The 17,357-nt window shown below is 42.3% G+C and overlaps 1 protein-coding gene across 1 annotated transcript in view; it reads right to left on the reverse strand.

The window, feature by feature from the left end:
- Positions 1-17,357, reverse strand: part of LOC117457411 (spectrin beta chain, non-erythrocytic 4) — a 150,109-nt gene that overhangs the window by 49,360 nt on the left and 83,392 nt on the right. Inside the window, 1 exon segment of the mRNA XM_034097494.2 lies at positions 14,306-14,452. Within this exon segment, the coding sequence (XP_033953385.1) occupies positions 14,306-14,452 (147 nt within the window).

Genomic DNA, 17,357 nt, shown 5'->3' on the forward strand with positions numbered 1-17,357 from the left:
CCACATGTCATATTTGTCAACTCAGATGTGTATTTACCTATAGAAACAAAGTTGTTTCTGTCCTTTAAGTAGGATTCAAACCAATTTAGAACTGTTTCCGAAAGTCCCACCCAGTTTTCCAGTCGGTCTAGTAATATGCTGTGGTCAACAGTGTCAAACGCAGCACTGAGATCTAATAATACTAACACCGAAGTTCTGCCACTGTCTGTGTTTAAGTGGATGTCATTAAAGACCTTTACAAGAGCAGTCTCAGTGCTGTGGTTTGGACGAAAGCCTGACTGGAACACATCAAAACAGTCATTTAAATGCAATAAATTACTCAACTGTTGAAAAACAACTTTTTTCAATGATCTTACCTAGAAATGGCAGGTTTGATATGGGCCTGTAATTGTTCATTACTGAAGCATCTAGATTATTCTTTTTTAAGAGCGGTTTAATGACTGCAGTTTTCAGGGCCTGTGGAAAAATACCTGAGTGAAGAGATTTGTTTACTATATGAAGTAGATCTGAGGCCATGCAAGGCAAAACATCTTTGAAAAATCCTGTTGGAATAATATCAAGGCAGCAGGAGGAGGACTTCAGAAGTTGTATAATGTCCTCTAAGTTTTTATCATTAATCTGATGGAATTGTGTCATGGGGTTTGAATTGATGTTAAGTGGACACAGAGACAACACATTTGCTGTACCTGATGCAGAGGCACTGACTGCTTGTCTGATTTTCTGAATTTTGTCAGTGAAGAAGGCAAAGTCATTGCAGGCCCTGGTGGATAGAAATTCAGAGGCTACTGACACTGGGGGTTTAGTTAGTCTGTCGACGGTAGCAAACAAGGCACGTGCGTTGTTTTTGTTTTTGGTAATGATGTCAGAGAAGAACGATTGTCGTGCGTTTTTCAATTCCAAATTATAAAGGCCAAGTCTCTCTTTATAGATTTCAAAGTGAACCTGGAGATTTGTTTTTCGCCACCTGCGTTCAGCTTTTCGACATTCTCTTTTTTCTGTTTTCACGGTCATGGCCTTTCTCCATGGAGATATTTTCTTGCCAGACACTTCCTTTACCTTAGTTGGAGCAATGGCATCTATAACATTTTTAATTTTTGAATTAAAATGATCTACTAGCTCATTTACTGAGATGTTAGCAGGGGCATGTGTGGAAGAAAAGTTCTGAGTAAACATTTCCCTAGTGTTTTCAGTTAAACATCGCTTTGTGGTTACCTCTTTTTGAACATTTTTGTGAACAGAAATAGAGCTCTCAAAGAAAACACAGGAATGGTCAGAGAGTGCAACATCAGTCACCACAACCTTAGAGATATTCAGACCCTTTGAGATAATTAAGTCCAGAGTGTGCCCCTTATTGTGCGTGGGCTCCGTCACATGCTGAGTCAGTCCATAGCTATCAAGAACACAAAACAGTTATTTTGCCCCTCTGTCCTGGGGGTTGTCAACATGGATGTTAAAATCACCAACAATGACTAGACGGTCAAAGTCAATACAATAGACAGCAGTTCGGTAAAATCAAGAAAGAAAAAGAAAAAGGCACTACAGTATGTGCTGGTAAAGTGAAGTAAAACCATAGACTGTATATGAGTAAAACCCACAAAGTTTAAACGTAATAACAATGCAATCAGAAAATGAGATGCACCTGTATAAACCATGATACCTCGGATTTCTTGAAATCTTATCTTAATGCTAAATGCTTTATTTATTCTATATTAAGCACACAATCCATCAAGCAAACAGATTTGGGTTTAAATGGCTGTAGTTAGCATATGGACCATGCAAAGTGGAGGTCTATTTGAAGGATAATATTAACAACAGGGTTGCAGTACATGCGAAAGCAAGAGACATATTGAGGTCGGAATCAGAAAAGGGGGTTTTGGATATTTCTTAATTGAAACAACGGCTTTAAATCAGCAGATAACAATATAACTGTGGAAATAAAAACAATATCATAATATATAAAACAAAATAATTTTTCGTTACAAAGTCGATGCCAAAGTTCTGAAAACGTGACTCACTACAGGTAGGTTTTTAGGAAGGGCTACAACAGGCCTGAAATCTGTTTTTAAGTTCAACAAACACAACCTGAATTCAGTCTTCTGTTTTCCTCAGCAACACGGTCCCAGTTTAATCCAACTGTTTATGCTTCACTTGCAAGAAAGACGCATTGCCGACATCTCCAAAGCCTCGAAATAAAACAGGAATTGATCGAAGGAGCATACAAATATATCACATCTCTGTCTCAGTTCTGCCCTCAGTGAGAGTGCTGGAGTCATCACTGCTCCATTGATGATATCACCGCACATACATTCACACTTGCCCACACACACACCTACACACACTCCCTTCTTTACGCACACACATCTCATATACTGCAGAGCAAGCACAAAGCTGCAGGGCAAAGCTTAATGCACATAGGGCTTAGAGAAGGGAAGCAGTTGTAGGGTTATGTTGAGAAGGGAAAGGGGATAGGGGCACTAATGTACATACATTATTTAGGTGATGATGTTTTCAAAATGATTAGCAGTAGTAAAGGCAATGGCCGCAGCTATACCACTGGACCAAGGTCGGGATTTCCAGCATTGTAAGAATAAAGATATCAATGATTCTAGGTATCGCCTGAATTAGTATTTTAACATCAATAAAACTCCAGCTCACAACAAAATACCTACCATAAGCTTCAGCTTTAAATTATGATAAATGCTAAAGGGCCATAACAACCTTAGCAGACTACATGTTAACATATAGAGTGGTGCAGTGATGACGTATTTTTGTAGGCCGACCCAGAAGATAGCGTCGCAAAGGGCTCCCTTGACAAAAAGCAATGGGATTTTCCCATTGGATTTCTGTATATTGCAGAAAATAAGAAAATAAAGCAAACACACATTTATGATACTTAAGCACGTTTTCTTCAGCACTTTCTTCAGCTCTTTATGATTTTTGAACAGTAAATGCAATTGCCAGAAGTAAAAATCTAACGCTATAGGCTATAAACGAACTAGATCATGATCACATGACTTCACCGTTAAACTAAAGGCGGTGTCGGCATGATGACGTTTAGTAGTCTATTTTAGTCACTTGTTAGCAACCGCCATTTTTACGACATAAAGAGGCTTTGGACATTCACCAGTGGGGTATTTACTGCTGTATAAGTTGTAGATAAAAAAAGTGAAAATCTCTTCAGCTTGTTTTAACCAGACTGTATTTCAGGTTTCTAACCAAATATATGTTCAAAAAAACGAGAGAACCATAAGTGATGAAATGTTCAGTTATTTCCGGGTTTTAGGACTCATTACTGCCTCACTATATATATGCATGGTTACTTTTAGCATGGGACATGGCAACTACATGCAGGACATTTCTTTGTAAATGCTCCGACATCGAAAATAAATGAACTGCTAAAATAATATATAGCTTTGATTGGAAGGAACGGTTGCATGTCAACATAAAGAGATGCAAAGGGTATCCAAAATGCCCCGTATTCAGAGGATAAGTAAAATAGAGCACCACCTTCAGGCCAAAATTCTGCCGACAAAGAATGAAAAATTAGCAAAGTTGTCTCTCTATCTTTTATAAGGAAATTGTATTTTTGACTCATGGGCCACTCATGTACAGTACACACCAGACTAAACACAAGATAGATAATGGGCTGTGCAAAACAGATGTTTTGATGTACTGTTCAAATATTAAGCCTATTCACAGTCTGTTCACCTGGAACTATAACTGAGGAAGTGGGTGAGAGGGCCGCGAGGCAGAGATTGGTACTCCTAATGAGGCCAATTGATTACCAAGCATAATAGGAGAGAAGAAGACCGGAATGAAAAGCTCTTTTTGATTTAGGCTTGCAACTGCATGTGGAAGGAGCCATTTCCAGTGTGCACTCCCCCACACACACACTCACACACACAAACAAACACAATCTGCTTCAACTGAGGCACACCACCCAACAGCTTCTATTTCACCTAAATCACTGCAGGGATACATTACAGAATGACTAGGCACGTCTTTATAAGCAAGATGAAAGACATCAGACTACTGAAGCATTGATTTACATCTCTGTAAATAGAAACGTTTCTATTTTAGGTTAAGAAACCAGAAACCAGTGGTTCAACAGAAAGGATTTTGGCAAATCTCTTTTGTTGGTTTGGGACACATGTTTTCACTGCCTTGTTACCCGAATATTTGCCAAAATCCCATACATATATGATACTTAACCACGCTTTGTTCCGCAGGATAACCTCCACATATTAACACCACTTTTATGGAATGTGAAGCGTTAATGTAATTGCCAGAAGTAAAAAGCTACGTTAGGCTATAACTACAGTTGAGGTTTGCATGGCTGCGTATCACCACCGCTAAGCCAAGGGCGGCTAATGTTTGAGGCTCACCCTGGGATTCCACCGGGTCCGTCTGCACCGCGGTTTTGTTCCGACCTCCTACAGCGTCAAACCCTACCGGGCGCGTTTCAGAAGCGGAGCGTCTTGCGTGCCGGCTCGCAGTTTTTGTTGATTTGGGCATATTTCCTGGACAGGCTACTTGTAGTTATAAACGACATGAATCAAAGATGTGTTGCTGTATTTTAGTGGTAAAAAAATGCATTCATCATCATAATTATTCTATATATATAATTTACACAGTGCCTGTAAACCGGAGGAGAACGCTGGCATTTCTCCTCCTACTTGAAAGACTACGGAGGGATAGGGTCTGCAAAATTAGTTTATTTTGGGGATGGGCCGGATGCTCTGGGGCCTCATTTATAAAGGGATATATGCTCAAAAGATGGCGTACGCCAGTTTCTACGCAATGTTTGCGATTTATAAAATACTAACTTGACGGGAAAACGTGCGGTCCTCCACGCAAACTCTAACCCGTGCGTACGCCCTAAGCACAACAACGGGAGAGACGAGAAACTGCGACACCGTTGGCAGAAGGAAGAGTGGAGAGAAATATGTGGAAATAATACCATAAATAAAATGTTACCTCTCATTTATCATATATGAAGAATTCATTTTCAAACATTGATTAAAGCCAATCTTAAAATGATTAAACAAACGCCTGTTTGAGACTCCTCAGTGCACACAAAAACATAACTTGGAGAAATACCACCTCGAATATGTTGTGTTAATGTTATGAAATGTTTTCTCATAAATGATGCGGTGAGCAGGAGGACAGAATTACGTCTAAACTGACGCCGTTTTGCATTTCTATAGGTTGTAGATACGAGCATGGTTTTATATACTATCACGTTTAATCATGTTTTATGCCGTTTGCCAAGACTTGATAAGTCGCTCGTAAAACACAGGAGGTATGGAAGCTAAGAACACCATGTGTGGTCAATTGTACTGATCGACAGCTGGAACACAAACCACCAAATACAAAAACATAATTCAGATCCAGTCGTCATGACTCCACTCCGGAGGGATTCCCCGTTCACTAAGTTCTTACAGTTTCTCATCAAGGGGGGGTCTCCTGTCCCCGGTACAAACACACTGCCTGAGGAAGGCTATGTGTATTGTTTTTGTCATGAACCTTTTTCGGGCCACTTATTTATTTATGTTGGTGACGATCCGACCTCCATGCTGCTACTCTGTTCAAACTGCATCCACCAAATAATGTGATTTATCTCCACCTCCCCAAAATAACCAACATCTGACACGGTGTGAGATGTCTGTTTTAGCTGTTCTGTCGTCATTTCCTGCTCTTCTTCATAAAGTCAGTCAGAATGAATGAATGAATGTTTCTTTGACTATTTATAGGCAAATATGGGCGTTACATGAAGCCCGCAAAAGCTGCACCGCATTTCGAGTCGGTTGTGATTTATAAAGGGAAACCGGCAATGCGCAATGTTTGGTGAATCGGAAAATGTCGGGCAATTTCTGTACCTATTTTTTGGATTTCTACTACGTAAGCAACCTTCCCACGTGAATCCTACGCACGGCGTTATACATCAGGCCCCTGACCGGTCCACTTCCTGCCAGGCGCTATGCAACGCCTCGCGTCGAAAATAGACTTGCATCCTATTTTTAGCGGAGCCCAGCGCCGAGACGCTTCTGGGACGCTTCTAGCCAACGCGACACGTCTGGTGGAATAGCACCCATTGACTAGAGAAGCCGCGATCGCTGTGAACGCCGCGGCCGTAACGCGGCGCAGACGGCCCCGGTGGAATCTAGGGGTAAGACATTCACATGTGGGGTATTATTTACTGATGTATTTTATGTTGTAGAACAAAACCTGAACATCTTTTAAGCTAGTGTTAACCACAGAACCCTTAACACCCCTCACTTTCAGCTGAGAAAACTGGAAGTGGTAAAACGGTAACTATTTTCCAGATTTTAGGACTGATTCCTGCACCACACTATTATCACATTTGTCCTGTTCAGGTAGCCCCGTCATTCGGCAGCCACAGGACAGCAGAAGCATTGATTAAACAATGCATTACAGTCAGAACACTGCAAAGCTCAGCTTATCAGATGAATCCCTCTTAACGACACTGTTAATGTGCTGTAAAGTGCTGCTGAGTCATACAACCATGAAGCAGTTTTCTGTGCCCTCTCGGCCTTTTAAGCTCGTCTCCCTGATTAAAGAAATGCCCTTCAAACATGACATGACTATTATTTAATATAATTTATGGCCTGTGAGGATGCAATCACATTTAAAGTTTTTTTTGTTTTAAGCTTTAAGGCACATTACAACATGATACAGTTTTTTTATTTTTAGTACTTTCTTCAGAATGCAACATAAACCGGGGCGCATTAACTCTTATAAAGCAAAGCAGTGTTTACTGCTTTGGGAGGGTGCTGCCAGGGCGGGGTGAGGGTGGTCCGATGATGGCGATCTGTGCAGGGTGGGACACAAAACAGGGGGTCTGTGGACCCTCCGCAATGGAAATAGCTGAAAAAGTACCTGCTCAGCATCTTCCAACTAAACATTCTGTGGGTGCCTGAGCTCGAGATCTTCCATTGAAAAGTACAGTAATGTGTCCAGACTTCGTCAGGGATGTTTTTTTTGTTTCGTTTTCCCATTTGTGTTTTATATAGAAAGTATTTTTTTTTAATATCTTGAAGAGCTTGGTGAGTTTTTTGGAGATTACTTTCATCCCCGTGTCTGATGTGTATGCACTGGTGAAAACTATTAATAAAGGGTTTTCAAGGGCCTTCTGACTGAATGACAGGGAACTATTTAAGTAATGGCGTACCTGTAGAAATCTAAAAAAAATCACTGTTATTCAATCCATATCGTTAGTTTAGTGTTTGAAAATCAAACATGGTTCCTTTGCTGAAAAATGTGCAATATGAAGTAAGGCCATGTTTGGCCCAACCTTTACATTTTGTATCTCGCTTGCTCGGGGTGAAATCAAGATCATGTGAGCACCATCTTAATATCTTCATTTCCTCCAGCAAGTCACTCCTGGTAAGGACCCTTAACCATCATTTTAAGGAGAGGTTGATCCAGCGGTTATCTTTTTCCAGTACGTTTTTGACATGTCTTTTATCACCTAACCTTGCCTCGATTGGTACTCCTCCTGATACATTATTCTCAATTTCTTTCCATCTAGCTCTGTGGTCTGGCTTGCAGCAGCAGATCAAGCTTCTTCATTGGGCCGATATATAGCAGTCCTTCAAGCAGGGGAGCGCTACTCCTCCCTTGTTTGTTGCTAGTTGAGGAGTACAGAATCTAATCCTTGGTTTCTTCCCTTGCCAGATGTACCTTGATATGGTGTTATCCCATTCGTTAAACTGCTTGTCTGTGATTTCAATTGGTAGATTCTGGAAAAGGTGCAAGAGTCTAGGTAGGATGTTCATTTTCACTGATTCTATTGGAGATTCAAAGCTCAGCACTGGGGTCAAGTTCCATCTATTTATGTCTTTTATTTTCTGATTCAGAGGGTTGACATTCAGTGTATACAATTCCTCTGAATCTTTAGAGATGCTTACTCCCAGATGTTTTAAGTGGATCAGATCCCAATTAAGATCAATGAATGAGTTTATATGTTGGCTTGGCTTGTACTTAAAGCTCAGTATTTGGGTTTTTGTTATATTTATTATATATTATTATATATTTGGGTATTTGTTATATTTGTTTGTACCCTGAGACAGAACTATAAGTATCCAAAAAAGTCAGTAAACTCAAGAATGATTCATCTGGGTTTGACAGGTATATTAATATATCATCAGCAAATAATGATAATTTATGTTCCTGACCAAATACTTTTATGCCGGTAATATTGTTATTTTGAGTAAAACCCAAACTCAGAGCTTCGATATAAATTGCGAATAACAGCGGGCTAATTGGACATCCCTGTCGTGTCCCTCTCTCAAGGTTGAAATAATTTGATATGGCTCCATTTATTTGTATTCTTGCATAAGGGTTGTCGTACAGTGCTTGAACAGTATTAATAAAGATCTTGTGAAAGCCAAACTTTTCAAGAACTGGGTATAGGAGTTTCCAATTAACTCGATCGAAGGCTTTTTCGGCATCGAGGCTCAAAAGTACTGCCTGGGGTTTGTTTTTGGATATATGTTCAACTATATGTAGAGTTCTGCGGATATTATCTTGAGTTTGCCGTTGTTTGATAAATCCTGTCTGATCTAGATTTATTATCTGAGGGAGGATTTCTTCGAGTCTTTTTGCCAAAATGTGGGTAAAGATCTTATAGTCCTGGTTTAGCACATTTATTGGACGATAGCTTCCAGTCACATTTGTCTTTCCCTTCCTTCGGTAAGTTATCAAGTTATCAAATGAAGGAAACTTCTGATGTTGGTTTTATCTATTTTAGGCTGCGTGTAAAGGTTTTTGTGTATTTTTTTTACCCCAAGTGAAGGAGTTCAAGTATCTCGGGGTCTTGTTCTCGAGTGAGGGAACAATGGAGCGTGAGATGGGCCGGAGAATCGGAGCAGCGGGAGCGGTACTGCAGTCGCTTTACCGCACCGCTGTGACGAAAAGGGAGCTGAGCCAGAAGGCAAAGCTCTCTGTCTACCGGGCCATTTTCGTTCCTTCCCTCACCTTTGGTCATGAAGGATGGGTCATGACCGAAAGAACGAGATCGCGGATACAAGCGGCCGAGATGGAGAGGACACAAGACACAGGTTGCGGTCGAATAGTCCGTTTAGCTGAGGAACCTTCCTAACGGAGTGAGATGACCCGGAAGTCCCTCAGTGGCAGCCATGATAAGTGCCGTTTGAATCCTCTAAATGAAAGGAAAGGAGGTTTGAAACTTCCTTTATAACCTCCTTTAGCTTAGGAACCACTGGACCTCCCTCACCGAAAGGAGAGGAGAAAATGCTGCCCCACAATGCATTGCAGCCGCAGCATTTGCCGTCACTCAACAGTCGGCCGTTCACGGAAACAATCGATTATGACCGAGAAATGATATCATGAAAGTTACGGTGCTTATTAAGCTTTTTAAAACATAGGTGGTAAGTTGCCAAAGTGCTTTTTTCTGAACGTTCATCAGTATTATAATCAAAAAGAGAAATATGAACGTTAGTTTTTACTGAAATGATCAAATAAAGTCAACATCTCACAGTCTTTACTGAGCTGTGTGGTTTGTTCTACTTTTAAAAGATGTTTGAATGGTGATATACACAGTGATAGATGTTAAGGACTAACGTTTATAATAAATACATCTGTATTGATTTTAAGATCTTTAGTTCATACAATCATACGCATTGGGATCATTTGTATTAATGTGGACCGGAGGGAGAGGGTGACGAGCAGAAGTTTCCAACTTTGGTCATGAAGAATATGTTTCTCTTTGTCCCCGTTCATAAAGCAAAGCAGCAGCATCAGAGCACGGTGCAGAGTCTCTAGATGAGTTCACAGTAGTCCCTCGTTCTTATTGAACATCCATGTTGTAGTCCGCTGTATAGAAAACTGTGGTTTCCATGGTTTCCCCACAGCAGCAGACGCACATTCATGACGTCCGCTGGCGCATCATAAACACGTCGGATAGTGAAAGTGCAGTCGATTCTCTAAAGCACCGCAGTCTCTTCTCCTAAGTCCTTTTGAATTCTCCTATCCACTATCCCTTAACCCCGTGACGTTTCACTCAGAGGTCAAGGGATAGACGCTAGGAGCTGATTTTTGGACTGTTCGACTGCAGCCACAGTCTTTGGACAGGAAGTGTCAGGTACCAGGGCCACAAACACCTCTAAGAAATAACAAAATTCACTTTAATATTTGATTTCAAACTCAGAAATCATATTCCAGCATAAATAGGTCTTTGTTTGATTATACATGTGTTGGTTTTATTTACATTTTTATTTTGAACAAATAATTCGATCAGGACCTTGGATACAGCCCATTGCAAAGAGACAGGACAACGATCAAAGACTGCTGTACACATTGTTGTTAGTACTGCCATCACAAGATGCCAAATCCTATGAACCACCTTCCAGACAGCCAAAGCCATTTGTAAACTGTGTGTTGGAGCCATAATGTCGTTTGTTTCTTTTATTTCATCAGCACAAGGTGAGGGTAACATGCAGCTCTGCCATTAAACACCGGATGGAGCATTCATTTGAGAGTGTAGGCTATCACCCGGTGATCAGAATAAGATGTGTGGGAAGCATCCTGTCGAGCCAGTGTCGTGGACTCGAGTCGAGCTGTGTGTTAACGTGTTTGGATCAGAGCGTGGACACCTTCAAGGTTATAATTATATAACTGGAAATAAATGGATCGATAGATTCAAATATATACGGCTCACCGGACATTGTTTGCTAGTCTGAACACATGTCGGAACAAGTGCTTCCATTCGCATCCCTCAGTGGCTTAAATATAGATTAAAGAAATATTACCGTTAACAATATGCATGCACCTGCAAATGAATACAATATCAGTCTGTGGAAATGAGGTGGTAGACATGGCTGAGATACAGCGTAAGAAGCCATCGCCTAGTGTCTGATGTGCATTGAAACATGACTCAATTTGCTCTTCGTCATCTCTCCATCATCTGTAAACAATGGCTGACGCACGTAAAAAGGAGGTCTTGTCCGAACTCTTAGCTGAACTCCAGAAATACTGCCTGTTGTCCCCAGACGATCAATAGCGTCAGACCAACCAGACAAATACAATTATTCTCCCTCAAATTGGTCGATTGCTTTTCAAATGTCCATTTTTTAAAAATGAATAACTCCAGTGTTTCTCCTCCTTGGCCGTCTGTCCCTCTCTCTCTCTTCCTGTAAGCATGTTCCAGTAACCCAGCTCTGCCTTCAGATGAGCACATGACCCATGAATCTATAATGGATGCAGCTCGGCGCTCCGGCCTCACAGTGCTGCTTGCTCCACATTATATCACAGCATATCATTACACATCAGTCAGCCCATTTATCCACCATCATATGCCCACGTTACAGACAGCTACACACACTCACATGCTCACACACCCACGTCACAGTGGCCACTACAAAGGAAGACATATAGAGAAAAGGCAAAGGCTCACAGTAAAGATACAGAATGAGCAGAACATTAAAAGAGGAATTATGAAAAAGGACCTTTTCGGTCATGCAAACAATGATACTCCTCTTTTAATGGATAATGCAGATATACCTTAAGTACTATTATTTCTCTTTGTTATGAGGGATGAAGGGTGATCTTCTCTTTGCATACATCCAATTAGCATTAGTTTATGATATATACCATGCTCCAGAGAGACTTAGCCATTACCATGGGGTAGCTATTCTTGCGTAATGTCGCAGTTTAAATCAGGCTGCCTTCCAAGATGATGTCAATTTGTAATGCTCATTTTATTGATTGTATAAAGAGATTCTGAAACGTGTCTGCCTTTCAGCTGTCTGATTAACTGACTACCACCTCAGATTTAAACTCAACCACGTCGTTAGAAGCCTTACAGCATGTGCACAGAGAACTCAAAGGGCAGTGCTGCTCCACCAGGAGATCAGGTACAGCCCTGCACAGGATGAGACTTCGGAGGTCGGAGGTCGTAATGCAACAGTCAACTACAGGCGTACACCATATGAGTTTCAGTGAAATACACTCAGTATAATAATAATAATAATACACTCAGTATGCAATTTCGCTATTCACCAATTATATAGTCGTTTTCTGGCTCTAGTCAGAACAGAAGTCCTGCCAAAAGCTGTTTATACAATCTACCTGCCTATCACCTGAACCGTGTCTATCACAACTGGACCTTCTGTAGACACACACACACACGCACGCACACGCACACACACACACGCACACACACACACACACACACACGCACACACACACACACACACACACACACGCCAAATCAACTTAAAGACCTTCCTTTAGCCTCCGGTATTTTCTTCAACAAACCATTCTCTTTTAAAGTGTGCTTGTTTGTATGTAAGGGGTGGGATTTTTATTTTCACATAATTGAGCTTCCGTTGGCCCTACACCCTTTGACCGTTAGCTCCCGGTTCCTTTTTAAAGAGTTACTTCCTGTTTGTACAGAGCTGACGATTTGTCCCGCGCCGATGTTAAGTCATCATAGACACCAAAAAGGAACCTGTAGTCCGACATCCCTGGTTTATATTATGTATAAATATGTTTCTGTGCATGAATGCATGGATTTCTATACATTTGCACATTGTGTCTTTTTGCTTCTGTTTTGATATAAAGAACTACATTAATTTGTGTATGATGTTGATATCTAAAGAAACGTGTGCGTGACTGAAGCAGCATTTTTTGGCCTCTTTTAGCTTGAATGAAAATGCCTTTAATTGTGTAGAAAGGGCTCACGTAGACCGCAACTGCGTGCTGTAGCATTACACAAGTAAACAATTCCAGCTAAAGGATTGATTTGCGTGCTTTGTATTATTGTTTATTTCTTTTTTTGTAACTTGTATCTAAAGTGTTCTTACCCAAAGGTTTATTTTGATGTACATTTTTCATAATTTAATAGAAAACAGTTTTTGTGGGAGTCTTAACATTGACATGCTTATGCTTCCATACAGCAGTATAACACCTAAGGTCATCTCGAGTTTTGATACATTGTTGTTTTGTGATCGTCGTCACAGGCCAAACACCGAGGCTCGTACAAAAGGAATGAAGTGTGGCGTTCCCTAAATAAGGATAACACATCTGTGATGAGTTACAGGCTTCCTGAGGGAACCTGGCACTGAACCACAGACCGCTGCTGAAGTCACACACACACATCCAGATGCCAGACTGCAGCCAGTCAGAGTTGTGGACAGAAAGTGTGTCCAGTGAGAGCTGGTCGTGCAGCTGGGGAACCCTGGCTGACCAGATGACAGCTTCGCGCAGAGGCCATGTGCTGTACGAACCTCCTTCATCAGAACACTGAAGGTTACAGCTCCCCCTCTATGCATAGCCTCTGTGTATCTCGCTGCCCTTGCAACTTCTTTTGGTATGCTTGATGTTAAGAACATGTCGCGCTTTGGTTTTTAATTCAAGGACTTGTGGATAAAACCGTTTAAGATAAATTGAACATTGAGTAATGAAATGGATGTGAAACTGGTGTATAAGCTTTGTTTACAAAGGTATGTCTAAAGAGAAACAAAGAAGTAACTATTTAAAATAAAACATTTGCAAAAATAATAAAGAAATAATGTTAAACGTCAACGACCAAACAGATAGTTAAGAGCTGCCATTCAGTATTGTCTTTGCTAATTGTGAGCCGCTTAACATTTTTCAAACATACCCTATATGCCTATGGGAAATAGACAAACTAATGTAAACACTTTTATCTTTATTGTATTATTTGAATCTCTGCAGATACCTAATCATAAATAAAAATGCTGGTATTAACAAGTGTCACGGAGATGTCTGGTATCCAGCACTCATATATGCAACTGCTCAAAACAACTTGTGACAACAAACAAAGCTTCAAATATGTCATTCAATGCGAAAGATATGACCAAGTCAAACTACACAAAGGGGACAGCGTCTACCAGTGACCATTGCATGTATAAAAATGTATAAAAATGCATGTATAAAAAATATGTGTAATGTGTATCTGTAAAGCGCTTTGAGCACTGGAAAAGCGCTATAATAAATGCAAGGAATTATTATTATTATTATTACCAAACAAATAAATATTGACACAAAAGGAAATAATAAAATATATACCTTAAGGAGCACAAATTGAGACATGTACAGTCAGGGGGCCCAAATCCATAGAAATGACTTGTGTGACTTCACTTCCTACTGTATAACCAATATGTACATTATTCTCACTGTTATTACATCCTTCACCGCTTGCTGCCAAATCATTTATGATAACATACACTAAAGTCCTTTTCACTATTCCAAAGTGGCATTTCAACCTGCTCCAGGAAAAATGTAACTCAGCACTCACCTTTTCAATTTTGTCCAGCCATTCCTTATTCTGGGCCAGCTCGGCCATGAAGGCCTGGTGCTTAAGCCACTTCTTGTGAAGCTTCTGGGTCTCGTCTCGGCTGCTGTCCCTCGCCATCAGCATCTTCTCACACACCCAGTCCCCCAGCTGGCCCAGAGAGAAAGAGAGGTGGCAATCCTCATTTCAAACACATACAAAACACTCATGTTGAGAACGTGTCCAGTTTATAAGATATGCATAAGAGACACTCCTTATCGCACATTCATTCGCTTCTGGGGGTACAGGGTAGATAAACCCACCAGCACACCAGCAGCAGGAAGTACAAGGTCAAACACACACACACGAATGTTTAATGACGCACAGCAGGCACATGTTGGGAGACACACGTGTACCAACAAGCATGACGGAAGGAATTCACATGTACACACAACACCGCATCAACACACACCCAAACAAGCCCTCAACACACACACAGTCCACACAGTAAGAACACCTCACGCCTGCTCTGACAGCATCGCCAACAATATCCAGGTCACATCAGCATCCTTCCTCAGCCCCGTCCTCACACCTGCATGCAACACGCTTCCACCTGCACCCTCTGTCCTAACTGCACTAGCCCCATTACCGGTAGCATTCATCGGGACCAGCCCATGGGATTGTGGCAGCCGCAGACAGCCGCTGGTATCCGCATCCTCGCCGCTCTGCCGACACACACATGCACACGCTGTTCACCGCAGAGTCGGATAGAGAGAGAGAATGAGGAGAGGAAGAGCTCGAGAGAAAGAGAGGTGCGCTTTTTGTAAAGATGAACAGCCACACCAAAGCTGTGCTGAGAGGGAAACGCCAAGCAGGAGGGTCAACAACAACAATACAGGAGGCTGGGGAGACACTCCGGAGACCTCAAGCTGAGGCTGCGCTCCACTCCCTCTTCACTCTGTCTCTCTACTTGCTTGCTGTACGCTGAACCAGGAGGGAGAGGGGAGGGAGGGTGGGGGCGGATCAGTGACGAGCGAGAGGGCAAGACTGAGGATGACTGAGAGAAGAACAAAAATCAACCTCCTCAAAACAATAAAATGGCAGGCAGCCGAGCCGGCGCATGGGAGCCCCTCCCCTGCCTCACACCTTCAGAGTGTGGGAGAGTGAGTGATGGATGGATGGAGTGGGGGAGGGAGGGAGAGAGTGGGCTGCTTGTGTGAGGGTGGAGGAGGAGAAGAGGAGAGGAGCAAAAGATTGGGAGGCTGGGATATTTTGGGGGGGATGCAGTCAGCGCCTCCAGGCTCACCGGTCACGGATCATGATGCTGAGCTGGGGAACAGGGGGAGGGGGGTCTGCATGGTGTGGAAGCAGGAGGATGGAGGAGAGGGAAGAGGGAGAGAGGGAGAGGGAGAGAGAGAGGGAGAGAGGGAGAGGGAGAGGGAGACAGGAAATCAGGAGCAGAAGAAGATTTATCTGAGTTGTTTTAGGATTGCAACACACCAGTTACAAGCTCACAGCTCACACTGCTCTCCAGCTGCTTTGTGTTATCCTCCTGCACTACACACTACACACTACACACTACACACTACACACTACGCACTACACACCCCCACCCCTCTCTTCCTCTCTGCAGCAGTCCCAGGCAGCTCTGTCTCTGCTGCAGTGGTGAAGCAGAGAGAGGGGAGAGAAACAGAGGATGTAAAGAGAAAAGAGATGAAGTGATAGTGGTACAGACAGGAAGTAGGGGATTGGACAGCGCCCTGATTGATCCTGCTGATGGGTTAGTAGTCTGACAGATCGACAGATAGACTGCTGCTCCCTCCTTAAGAGGACAGGTGCCGACTCCCCCTCTGTGCGTCACCTCCGTCTAACACACGGTGCAGACGAGTGAGGACATGCCGGCCAACACACCTCACACACACACCACACGCACACACACACACACACACACACACACACACACACACACACACACACACACACACACACGCGCACACACACACACACACACACACACACACACACACACACACACACCACACACACACACACACACCACACACACACACACACACCACACAGTCCATTAAAGGTTGCAAATGATCAAAATGTAAGACACAGTAAGAACACCTCACGCCTGCTCTGACAGCATCACCAACAATATCCAGGTCAACATCAGCACCCTTCCTCAGACACACACACACACACACACCACACACACACACACACACCACCACACACCACACCACCACACACACCACACACACACACACCACACACACACACCACACACACCACACACACACACACACCACAGGTCAGGGGGGGTCACGGCCTGATGACCCCTTGAGACTGTGAATGAATTGAATGAGGGGAGAGGGAGTGTGTGTCGGGGCGGTGCAGTATGAATGAGGGAGGGGGAGGAGGGGCAGTGTGTCTGACTAGGAGGGTAAACAAGGGACATAGCAAAAGGGAGGGAGCAGAGGGCTCATAGCCTCATCATTGGTCATAACACGATAGCAGCTTCCATCATTTCAACTGCCGGTAACTGACTGATTAGGACGGACATTTTAAACATTTTATTGACTGAATCTTTTAATCAAAAATAATCTGGTAATTTAAAAATAACTGTGCAGTCAATACAAAAAATGTAAAATAATTAAAGAACTACTAAAACGCCCTAAAATGTTGTGTTTTTCAAGAAGTAGAACATTTAATTTTTAGTTTTAAATGAAATTGTGTGACAAGATTTCAAGATGCACCTATTACCAATGTTCAATGCTGAACAGTATTCTTTAACCGTGAGTCTAATGTATGGGGCACACAGTTTCTCCCTGCTAAATACATGTAGCTGTTTGGAGAATCAGGGTTCAGGCTTTCTCAAGGCGCTTTGTGAGTCCAGGACAAAGGTTGAAAATATGTATGAAGATTTATTTTTGTGTTGAGAAAATCACAGATTTAACTCCATGTTCCAAGAAATGTTCTTAACACGGTTTATCCTCAGGACAAAGCACCGATCCATAACATCTGACCTTACACAGGAAAAGCTCAGTCTGTGAGTGGAGGGAAGGCGTAC

This window comes from Pseudochaenichthys georgianus, chromosome 13 (assembly GCF_902827115.2).
Source record: "Pseudochaenichthys georgianus chromosome 13, fPseGeo1.2, whole genome shotgun sequence".
NCBI classification, from domain to species: Eukaryota; Metazoa; Chordata; class Actinopteri; order Perciformes; family Channichthyidae; genus Pseudochaenichthys; species Pseudochaenichthys georgianus.